The sequence below is a fragment of the Sceloporus occidentalis genome, unplaced genomic scaffold (genome assembly GCF_023333645.1).
Source record: "Sceloporus occidentalis isolate IW3139 unplaced genomic scaffold, rSceOcc1.0.p SCAF_1, whole genome shotgun sequence".
Classification (NCBI taxonomy): Eukaryota; Metazoa; Chordata; class Lepidosauria; order Squamata; family Phrynosomatidae; genus Sceloporus; species Sceloporus occidentalis.
In genome coordinates this window covers 264429384-264441482 of record NW_028316981.1, presented here as the reverse complement: position 1 = coordinate 264441482, position 12099 = coordinate 264429384, and the positions used below count along the sequence as shown (strand labels likewise).

General features: G+C 42.0%; 1 protein-coding gene across 1 annotated transcript in view; it reads left to right on the top strand.

Moving 5' to 3' along the window:
- LNPEP (leucyl and cystinyl aminopeptidase) overlaps window positions 1-12099 on the top strand; it is a 68914-nt gene that overhangs the window by 33193 nt on the left and 23622 nt on the right. Inside the window, exons 8-11 of the mRNA XM_089492823.1 lie at window positions 1625-1756; window positions 3539-3670; window positions 7709-7863; window positions 9653-9741. Coding sequence (XP_089348949.1) covers window positions 1625-1756; window positions 3539-3670; window positions 7709-7863; window positions 9653-9741 — 508 coding nt within the window. The remainder of the gene's footprint in view (window positions 1-1624; window positions 1757-3538; window positions 3671-7708; window positions 7864-9652; window positions 9742-12099) is intronic.

Sequence of the window (12099 nt, the reverse complement as noted above, 5' to 3'; positions counted from 1 at the left end):
TTAAATTTTGCTAAAGTGAATGCTATCCTGTATTTTGGAAGGGTTAGAAGTCTCAAATGGTTAGCTAACAAAAAAACATTGCCATTGTCACTGAAATCAGGCATACAGTGGCTGCTTTTACATGTTTAAAAGTTGCAATCTACAAGCAAATGGTACTGAAGATAAGCAGAAGGTGTGTGTGTGTTGAGGAAAGGGGAGAAAGCTAATTTTGCCAATCTAAATTGAAACACAGTGATATATTTTTTTTAATTGAGATATTCATCAGACCCTATAGCAACAGCTCTAAAGAACATTCAGAATTCAAGCAGCTGTGTTGAAGCATATCAACAAGCCAGTTTTAGCAGTGTCCTCTCTAAGAGGATCAGATCTTTTGCAAAGTTAGCGAACCTCAGTTGTCCATTCAAGAACAAAATATTTTGTATTTTGCAGCTAGGATAGCTCATAACAACACATTGCTGATGAAAAGTATATTGTTTCTGCACAGCTGGTGTAAGGATTACTGACTAAAACCTAGAGGGAACAGGGAAACCTGAGGGAGATGGCAAGCAGTGTCATCATCCCTGTTAATGAAATGTCCCTCTGCTTTGACTGTAAGCCTGACTATACCAAAGCACTGAAAGTAACTGGAGACTATCACATAGGCCCCGAACAGACAGGCCAAATGAAGTGGCTTCCAGCCGCTTTGGAGACATAGTGTTCAAATGACGCCTGCCTCCAAAGCGGGCTGAAACTGTGTTCCAGTCCTTTGCACCAAAGCAAAAAGGAGCCAGCATAATATGGCTCCTGGTGGTGTGGGTTGGGTCTTGCGGCCATGGCCTACTTTGAGAGCAGGCCATTGGGTTGGCACGGTTCCGACCTGCCTTCAGCCAGAAAGGACTCTAACCGTTCTTTCCCACCCATCTGTTCTGGCCCATAGTTGAACTCATTATGAGCCTATGTATTCTAGTGCTTGCAAAATCTATACTAGTTATGTCAGATGCATTTTTGTACTTCTGAAGTTTAAAAAAAGTCTTGAGAAGCTTGACTTTTCAAGTTCATGTGTTTCTGCAATAGTGTATAGGATATGTAGTAGAATAATACTGATTCAGTTTTTGAAAGTAAAGATGAGAAGTTCAGCTTAAGGCGTATTTCTCTTTTTCCACCAAAGAATGGTTGATGTCTCTGCATATTATTTTCTGCCCAGGAGTATTAGACTTTGAACTTGATGAACAAAATTGCACACATCTAGCTGACATGTGTGCCACTTGGTGGTGCCAGATTGCTTTGCTAAAGAGAAAATTGCTTTGTGAGGAAGTGACTCAACTAGTTGGCTCACACTATTCACCACCTTCCCTTCTCTTTCCATCCCCCATCAATATCTTCTGGAATGTATGACCACTTGGAGCTGACCTTGGACAATGATTGACAATGTCCATCTAAAGTGTTCACCTATGGAATATATGTTCAGGAACTGGGGCTAAAAATGTGTTAAAGTTTTGTGCATAAAACATATTATATTGCATAAAACACATTATAGCTTGATTTATCTAGTTCACTGGGTAAATCAGTAATGTACACCTATGCATGAATATCACTGAATTCCTATGCATGAATAGGTTAATAGAAGCTACTTCTCATTCTTCAGGATGACTCTTTTCTAAATCAGCGTTTTAAGACCATGGAGAAAGATGCCATGAATTCGTCTCACTCCATCTCCCTGGCTGTCAAGACATCGGAAGAGATCGAAGAAATGTTTGATGCGGTCTCCTATATCAAGGTAACTTCAAAAGTTCTGATCAATGTGCTTTTAATAAAATTAAATACACTTGCAAAGTTCACACAAATATGTTTCAAATCACATTCTTGGTGCGGGAAAAAGCAGGTCATGAGCTTAAGGGGAAATAAGTGTTTCTAGGTTGCATTAGGAGGGAGGTAGTGAGCATAATGGCAAACATACAGAACTATGTGAAGAATTATTTAAAACTGAAATTTCAGCAAAACAACCAGTTTTAGAAATAAGTTCCATTATTCAAAAACTTTTTTCCAGTAAAACATTCTTGTTCTTTTACATTTTCATTCCTATTCAAATTATAAGATTAAGCCTAGCCTTTTCAACTTCCTTCTTCTATTCATGCAGCTATGAGATCAATTGTATTGTTTTATTCAAACCTTAAACTATGATTAATCTTAACTGTGGTTCATGAATACAAACCAGCTTTGTAGAATATGGTTTGAAATTGACTTGTTTAACGCACTATAATTACGCTTAACAATAATTATTCCAGCCTGGACTACACTGCAAGTGTGGTTAATTACATTTCATGCCTGTCTGCTGTTTTTCAGCAATGATAGGAGTGTATTTCAGCAAAATCAACACTAAAGAAAAGGAAAATTGCTTTGAGCTTTGTATGCCTGCCCATGATTCAAGCCTGCAAGAGAAACACCTTGGCCATCTCTAAAAATGGAAACAAGGAAGGGTATAAACCTATAGGGCATTCCTGAAGCTTTATCTTTAGTTAATACACTTGAAAGTGGCACAGTTACTCTAGGGTGTAATTTATAAGTATTTGGAATGTCTCTTCCTTTGATATTTAAGTTTCTGTTTCTCCTTTAATGTTATGATATGGCATATATGTGATATATTATGCTATATCATGTATTTATTATGATCCTTTAATTCAAAGAAAGAATTGTTGTAGCAAAGTGATTGTATTTGCTTTCAGTAGATAAAATTATTCATATGCACCCATGAAGCACAGAAAGAAGTCATTGTCTGAATAGATGATGACTTTAGTAGCAACAAGTAATGATTTAAAATCCACATATAAATGTGTAGAAAACAGATGCACGTGAAATGTTTCCCTACCCCCACATCTTTGGTATTTCTAATCAGTCCCAATCTTTTGTGGCCAGATCACATCTTGCTCAGATTAGAAAAATGGCTAAGAGTAACTTTTACCCTCACATCTGTTAGCATGGCCAGAGGTGAAGTATCTTGCATATCCCAGAGCTGTTGATATGAGAGGGAGGGGGTTCACAGTATGGGGACACATTATCCTTCTGAATTTTTAGTTGTGCTATCTTCAGCCATGCCCATCTGCTCATGATCATCAGGTTCTGCCCAATTTGCAGACATCTGGAAGCAACAGTAAACACATGCACAAGCATAGTGGAGCCTGCTTTATATTCCTCTCTTTGTTAGCTGCTTTTTCAAGGCAATCTATTTGTGTACAGTGGCTGATCACATGGATTTTGTAAGTATCACTGCAGTCTCCCTCAACCTCCTGTTGGTTGATTGATTCAGTAGGAATGCCCTCCATTTTATATATGAATAATTTCTCATATTGCAGCTTGTCAGCATTTAAATGTTGTGGTTTCTTCATGTGTATCAGACTATAAAGCTATAAAGGTGGTGTGTGTGAGTGAGAGAAAGAGAGAGACAGAGAGAGAGAGAGAGAGATACAAACTTGTCAGGAGTCTATCTTGTCAGCTGAAGCAGAAGATTTCAACAATGAATTACAGTGAAAAATGGAATGTGCTTTATTTATTTTTCTTACAGGGAGCTTCTCTTTTGATGATGTTGAAGAACTTTCTTCACAGTGATGGCTTCCAAGCTGGCATTCAGATCTATTTGCATGACCATAGCTATGGCTCCACCTACAGTGATAACTTATGGGATAGCATGAATGAGGTAAATGAGGCAGGGAGAATGAAGGACGGTGTCCACATTGACCTTATCTACCAATTATTCCATGGCTGAAATTTACTGTGCCTATCAGTGTTGCTGTAATTGGCATGAAACCATAGAAATTTCATGTCAGAGATTATTTTTTGGGGGGGGGGGGTGTTCCAAGTAGAATAAAACAATGGAATTCTAAACAGCAAGAAAACTTTAATATAGCATAGTTATTAAGGTATTAAAGGTCTTAAAATGCTTAGGAAATTGAAAAGGTCTTCATCTAGTGCAGAAAATATCCCAATGGCCCAAAACAGACAGAGGCTTTTGGGGCAGAGTGTGCAGTCAGAAGTCTTGTAGAGTGTGTGCCTGGTCAGGAAAAGCTGGCACAAGAAGGAGCCAGCTCTTTGCTAGCGTCCCATTTGGGACTGAGGTGGCAGCCTGGATCAGGACTAGGTTGTGCAGTCGCTGGAGCAACTGAGGCTGGAGTGGCCTGAGGCTGTTCCAAGCTGCCAGTCTGCATGGCCCCAGTATGGATGCAGTAGGATCCTGGGAAGGACAGTTCATAACTGGGTGACACTATCACTGAAACATTCCCTCTCTAATGGCCATTTGTTACACCATTAGAAAGAGATGTTAAAATATTATATAATATGATTATATTGGCCAATTCTAGTTAATAGGTTTCGTTCCAAAAGCTTTGGACTAGCTGACATTTTCTGGCTGTTTCCAGAGGTAGTCCCATGTATGACAAGCTGCAGTAATCCAAACAGGCTCTTACTAAAGCATTCATAATTGCAGCAAGTCTCAACAGACTTGTAGTTGATGTAACAACTTAAAGCTGGTAAAAGGCACTGTGTGCTGAAGAAGACACATGCCTCTCCAGTGACAATGCTAGATTGAAGAGCATCGTTGAAATTACAAACTTACTCATTAGTTGGAATATGGTCTAGCCTTATTGCCTCAAAAGTCTCAACTAAAACTTTTATCAAAGATGTATCCAGGATCTAATGATAAGGAGGATCTCCTCTTAAAAATCTTGATCTCTCTTCTTAGAGGTACTGTAAATATACTTGTCTATAAGTCAAAAAATGTAAGTCCCAAAATGGACTCCAAAATCCTAGGTAGATGTATATACAGGTCAATATGGTAATACTTCTCCACAAACCTTGGGAAAGCTGTGGAGAAGGGAGGGAGGAGAGAGAAATCAGAGGCCTGCATCTCCCTTTTTGCAAGCCAGCAGCCTTGGGGAAGGTTATGGGGAAGGGAGGGAAATCAGAGTTCTATGTCCCACTTTTTTACAAGTCATCAGCCTTGGGGAAAGTTGTGAGGAAGGGAGGGAAATTGGAGGTTTGTGTCCATGTTTTGCATGCCCAGACTGTGACCCTTGGGAGAGGTCCAGAAAAGGAGAAGGAGGGAGTGAAGTTACATGCCCCTGAGTTTGACCCTTGCAACATCTATGATTTTGCCCCCAAAACCTGCCCTCGACTTATACCTGAAGTTGACTTATACACAAGTATTTATGGTAATATCCTTGCTTTCCTTTTGAATGTGCTTATCAGCAATCCACTAATTGTCTTGATAAGCCCAGCCTTCACAAACACGGGGAAGTCTGTTTTGGGTAGGCCTTGTTCTCAGCTACTGATGTTTGTGCAGATGATGATAACTAAGAAAGAGCATTTAATAATTGTAGAACTGTAATTATGGTCAAATTTTTAAATTTAGACACTCTTTTAAGGTTTGCAAGGAATAGAAAGCATGAACCACATGCTTAATCCATTTTCTTTTGTTTTTAATCAGGTGATTTTAGTAGTTAGTTGCTCTTTTCAGTGTTGAAAAGTAGGGCTTAAGTTCGTGTAAATAAAATGTGTACCGTATTTTCCAGCGTACAAGACGACTTTTTAGCCCAGGAAAATCTTCCCCAAAGTCGGGGGCCATCTTGTACGCAGGAAAGCCTCTGGGTCCTAAAGAGAGCCCTCGGCAGCAAAGCCTTTTCCCAAAGGCAAAGGGGCATCCTCCTCCGTTCCTTCCCTTTCCTTCCTCCCCTTCCTTCCTTCCCTCCCTCCCTTTCTTTCCCCCCCTTCCTTCTCTCCCTCCCTCCCTTCCCTTTTTCTTCCTTTTGTTCTCCTCCTTCCTTCCTTGCTCCCTCCCCCTCCTGTCCTCCTTTTCCCGGGCGCCCAGGGGGAAAGCGAGGGCAGCGGATGGCAGAAGGTCTTTCTACCGCCAATTTGGTGACTTTCACATGAAAATGGGGATTTTAAAGAGATTTTGGTGTCTGGCTCTATTTCAGGGCAGATTTGGTGACTTTTGCCCATTTTAGCTCCAGCCCTGACTCTAAGAGCGAGGCTGGCTACAGAGCAACCAACCCTTTGGAGTGTCACACACTCACAGTTTTCAACCAATCAGAGAGAGGACTGGAGAGTGGTTGCCCCCCTGCCCTCACAAACTACAATTCCCAGGATTCCCTGGTTTTTCAAGGGAATTGCCTCCACACTTCCAGATCACAGCCCCAGAGAATGAGTCTACAGCATATCAGTGTTGCCAATTTAAGTCCACTTCTGCAGGTGCATTTGGATTTAATAATGCTAACAATAATGGTGATGATGATAGAGAGATAGATCTTGTAGCACCTTTGAGACTCACTGAAAGAAAAGTTGGCAGCTTTCCTAGACTTAAGCGTACTTCCTCAGATGCATGGGAATTGTAGTTCATTGTGGCACCAGAGCTCTTTCTCGCAAAACTACAATTCCCAGGGTTCCCTAGCACTGAGCCAGGGCAGCTAAAGCGGTCTCAAACTGGATTATTTCTGCAGTATGGATTGGAACTTGAGCATTTTTAATAACGAAGGTCCAAAACACACTGCAGAAATAATCCAGTTTGTGACCACTTTAACTCTCCTGGCTCAGTGCTAGGGAATCCTGGGAATTGTAGTTTGTTGTGGCACCAGAGCTCTTTCTGATAGAGAAGGTTCAATATCTCACAAAAGTACCATTCCCAGGGTTCCCTAGCACTGAGCCAGGGCAGTTAAAGCAGTCTCAAACTGGATTATTTCTGCAGTGTGTCTTGGATCCAACTCAGGCTGCATCTTCACTCCAGAGACAATCCAGTTTCATACCGTTTTAACTGCCATGGCCCAGTGCTATGAAATCCTGGGAATTGTAGTTTGTTGTCACACCAAAGTTTGCTGAGAGAGAAGGTTAAATGTCTCAGAAAACTAGATTTCCCAGGATTCCCTAGCACTGAGCCAGGGCAGTTAAAGGGGTGTCAAACTGGATTATTTCTGCAGTGCAGTTGCAGCCTAACACATTTCTATTTGGCACAAAGCTTCCTGGGCTTTGATTCCAATAGGAGCCACTTGAACTGCCACGGCTCCATCCATACAGAATCGCTGGGATTTGTAGTTTGGAGCAGCGCCCCCCCCCCCGCATTCTTTGGGCAGAGAAGGCAAAAGACCTTATAAAACTACAAATCCTAGGATTCCAATAGGATGGAGCAGCAGCTCTTAAAGAGGTGTCAAACTGCATTAATTCTAAAGTGTAGATGCACCAAGAGGAAGGGCGGGAGGAGTTGTCAAGGCGGGTGAAATAATGTTGTGTATGCTGTTTCAAACGTGGAACACACTCCTTCCTCAGAGTGTAGTGGAGTCTCCCTCCTCTTCCCCTCCTTTTCTTCTTTCTCGTTCTCCTTTTTTCTCCTCCCCCCTCTTTCTCCTCTTCCACTGCTGCTGTTGTTGTGTGCCTTCAGCTCCTTTCTGACTTATCGTGGAAGAGAGGTAGTCTTATATGGTGAATATATCCCAAACACTCTATTTTAAGTTGTAAAGTTGGGGGTCATCTTATACACCGGAATATATGGTATATTTTTTGTGTAAAGCAGGGGTAGGCAACCAGATTTTGTTGGGCTGTAACTCCTGCCAACCCTAGTCAGCATAACAAGTGGTGTCAATGATGGAAGGCTGTTTGTTTAGTGAACTGAAAAGCAAAGCACTGATCACATATGTCTCATTGCAGTATTTTTTCCTCAAAGGTTGCTCTTCTGTATGTGTTTTCCTAGATAACAAATGGAACAGTAAATATAAAAAGCATTATGAAAACTTGGACTGCTCAGAAAGGATTTCCCTTGGTGACTGTTAGAAGAGAAGGAAAACGCATCCATCTCCAGCAAGAGAAATTTGTGCATAATCTGGAAAATCAAACCTTTCCTTCAAGGTTTATTTCTTTACCTCTTGTTTTTCCTTTGAGTAGTCTAATTATATTTATAGGCTTTTGCTGTCTATACATTAATATACACACTTGTACAAGCAAGTCAAATAGACAGTAGATTTACCTTTCCACTGCATTTGAAAGTTGTCTTGCAATAGATTGGGGAAGCAGTGATAAGACTGAGAAGATGAAGATAAAGGATGAAGTATTGAGTTAATAGAGTTAAATGCACTGTGACATATGAGGGACTTCCTTATATCTTCAGGAAAAAATGGGCTGGCGATGAGTTACTACTGTATTTTATTTTATAGAATTTATTTGTTTTGGTAATGACCTTTACTCTTTGCAAATTATTTGTAATATTTTTATGCATCTTGCAATGTATGTTGTTAGAAGTTTGTTCATAACAAGAGCAATGTTGGGCAACTTGTGACTCTCCAGAAGCTGTTGGATTGAAACTTCCATCAGACCAAACCAGCATAAACAATGATGAGGGATGTTGGGAATTGCAGTCCAATAATCCAGTCTGGAGTGCCATATCCTTGGGAAATTAACAGTAGTGATGAGAAGAGGTATATTAATTAGGAAATGGGAAGCTATGTGCCATAAAATAAAAAAAAAGTTTCAAATTAAAATCATTGTGTACATAACAAATAGCAAAAAATTATAATTTTCTCAACTTTTTTTTTGCCTGCTGTAATTTGGGTTTGCTCAATTTCTTTGCTGCAAAGTAATCTGTGAATCCACCCTTTTCTATTACGGGAGCAATGAAATAATAAAAACAATAAGGTAGAGTTTCTCTGCTGACCATATCTTTCTAGCCCCATATGCAAGTGTAAGTGGCAATAAAACCAGCCCTAACCAGTCTAGTGAGGTTGCAAGTCAGTGTGTGTTTTTAGGAGCCAAAGCCACCTTGGTTCTTTCACATGAAGTGGGGAACAGCAATGAGCTGAAACTGTTTCCCCTCTCATGATAGTAAATTGCTGCCATACATAGCTTTCAGCAAGTTATTCTGAGCAGGCCAGACCAGATGATGAATGAGGGAAAAGAACTACCAGTACACTGCCTGGTTGTGTGTATGGTGATCTAGCGGGCCAGCCATAGGTATGATTACAGAAACCTGATTCATTGCATATGATGTCCTCCACCTAGGTAGAGATGACAGTGTTTGTGTGATTTTATATGCAGTAGAGGTGTTGTTGTTACAGTCAAGAATAAAAGTAGCTGAACTCTTTTTCAGTGTTGCATGCAGCACTGAATTAAAGTGCAGAACAGTTCAAATACCCCATAATACTAAGAATAGCTGAGGTTGTTAATACTTTTCATAATGGGGTGGTGGTAATAATACTTCTGTTGCACTTAGGTGAATTTTTCTCCTGTTCTATGCTTCTGCCTATATTTGTGGTTAGAAATTGGATTTAACTATTCATGTTTGTGCTATTAAAACAAAAGCTCCTTCCAGGGCTATCTATGTAGTGATTTGCTTCTACAAAACTCTTCTATTGGCATTCCATCAATAAGGAAAACTACAGTGAGCCAAAAAGCAGTCATCACCATATTGCTAAGAAATACTGTTACTAGACTGACTTGTGACTCTAGTTATAATGATAACATTTACTCTGGGATACACAGTAAGGCTTGTTTCTTATAATTGCTTCCTTGTTCTATCTTACTAATTTAAATAAAACTATATATTCCCAAATAAATGTCAAGAATAATAGCTATGCAATAATACTACACAAAATACATGTAGAATATTACAATCTGATAGTGTGTAAAACTTTTTCTTTTTCAGATATCTGTGGCATATACCTCTTTCTTACAAAACCAGCAATCGCAGCTCATTCCGCCCCTTTAATGTATATTTGCTGGATCAAAAATCAGGTATGTTTTGTGTCTTTGGAAGTGTATTTTGAAAACATGGAAATGGCTGACTTCATTTGGATAAAATCTCCTGTTGCCAAAAAAAAAAAAGGGGGGGGGGAAAGAGGGAAGATGATCTTGGGCTTCCCATAGGCATCTATTTTGCCACAGTAGGAAAGTGTTTGCTGGACAAGATTGACCTAGTGTATACCTTACGCAAGGCTGGTTACAATAATTTAAAATAGACATTAGCTAAAAGACTGCATTACAGAAGTTTTAAAAAAAGCAATTAAGCAATAACAGTATCAAAAGCAGTTAGTTAGAACAATTTAAAATAGATTTAAAACAGGAGGGCTCTTATCCAGGAGAGCATATTTTGTGTGATACCTTGTCTGATGTCATTTATTTCCCAGTTCCTCTCTAGGTGCCCAAACAGCAACTGGAGGAGGCTCTTAAGTGCAGCTCAGTGACCACTCCCCAACCACTGATTGTAGGGGATTGCCTGGACCTTTTCCTTTGGGAACCCAAGAAGAGGGTGAAACTCCCATTCCAAGTATAAGGCTTTAGTTTCCCCTCAACTACTTAGGGGAAGCTGGAATGTATCTGTGCATACCCCCCGTAGCCAGTCAGTGGCCAGGAAGACAGCTGCACCAGGAAGCCCCCACAACTGGTGTTGCACATGTAGTGCAAAGAGTACCACACAAGGAGATACTGGACACTGCCTTCTGCAACATCCTCAGAAGTAGACTAGCACACGTAACCAACCAAAATGGAGTCTCCATGTTTTTAGTCTGGTTTTCTGTTTTTTAAAAACTCAACACTTTTGAAGGTACCCAAGCAGGCATTTCCTACTGTTTGTTGCCCATGGTTATTGAACTTAATACGTCGTTGTGAAGGATTGGGGCTACAGGGTCGTGTTGAGCGGGCTGAGAGCATAGTGGAGGGACGAGAGGGCCCAGGGGAGAGGGAAGGGAGGTTGAGGAGCGATAAGTGCATGCCAGGCAGAGGAAGGAGACCACACCTGGGGGGTAGGGAGGAGGTGAGCGTCTCCCTTTTAAGGAGAGTTGGAGAAGGTCTAGGGGCAGGCATGGCTGAAGGAGATTGGAATGGGGGACTGTGGAAGACCAACAGAGGGGAGCAGTGACCCGAAGCCCGGTTCGAGACGGGTGCCCTATAACCCTTCAAGCCTCTTGACTAGGACCACACCTCGCCATAGTACTCCCCAACCCTAGGTGGGAAGGTGTCCTGGACTGCGGCCAGCACACACACAAACCAACGCTGATAGTGATGGCTCAGCAAGAAAGGAGCTGGGAGACAGTCTACAGACCTTTCTGTTAGTCCGAGAGAAGCAAGCCACAAACAAAGCCAAGGTCAGGATACCAGAGTTCACGAAAGTCAGTTTGGTCCAAGGTCAGGGCAGCCAGAAGGTAGCAATAGTCCAGTTCATTCCAAAGTCGTAGGTCCAAGAAAGGGTTCAAGGAAACAAGAAGCCAGTGCTGACAGCAATCACCAAGAAGGATTCTGCAATAATTGCTGGGAAAGGGTTGGTGTTCCCCAGCTGCTTAAATGCAAGACGCCCTCCCTTGTGCCAGCTGTGGCTTATCAGCAGCTTGCCTCTCTGCAAGCTGGATTGACGCATGCAAGAACTCTCAGCTCTTCGCTGCCTAAAGGAAGGAACCTCTAGGCATGGTTCTTCCCCAGAGTCACCTCTAGGCTGCTGAGCCTCAGGAGGGATCCCCACAGAGCTAGGACCTGGCTGAGGTTCAACCCCTGGGGCTGGGAGATCAGAGTTGGGGTCTGGCAGGGCAGGATTTGGACCTGGTATAGCCTCCATCTCCTCTTGCACTTGAGGAGCCATGGCCTCCTCCGAGTCCTGCTCTTGGCTGGCCATGACATAAGGCGACTGGAGGCTGGTGCCGCATAAAGAGGGCCTGAGTTGGCTACAGCCTTCCCACGGTAACCTTAGAGGGTGCCTGGTGGGACCCCTGAGGGCAGAGGTGGGAGCATGGCCGATGTCCCAAAGGGTGGGAGAAGTTTAAGGTGGAACGCCAGGAGAAGCTCTGTTGGCGGGAGCCCCCTCCTTCTCAAGATAAATAGAGAGAGAGAGACGAGCCAGACGCAGCTGGAGAATACCCCACCAGGATACCTAGGGATGAGGGACGAGGACTGGCGGGCAGGTGGTTTGCTTGGTCGAGGAACACGGAACACCTGAAGATTGTTAGGCAGCGAGAAGTCAAGCCCAGACAGTGAAGTCGTGACTGGGCATTTTCAGTTTTAAGTTACAGTGGTACCCCGGGATACGAATGCCAGGCACTCGTACTTATTTCGCCTTACGAAATTTCCGGGTTACGAAAGAAATTCACTTAATTAATTGTTTCC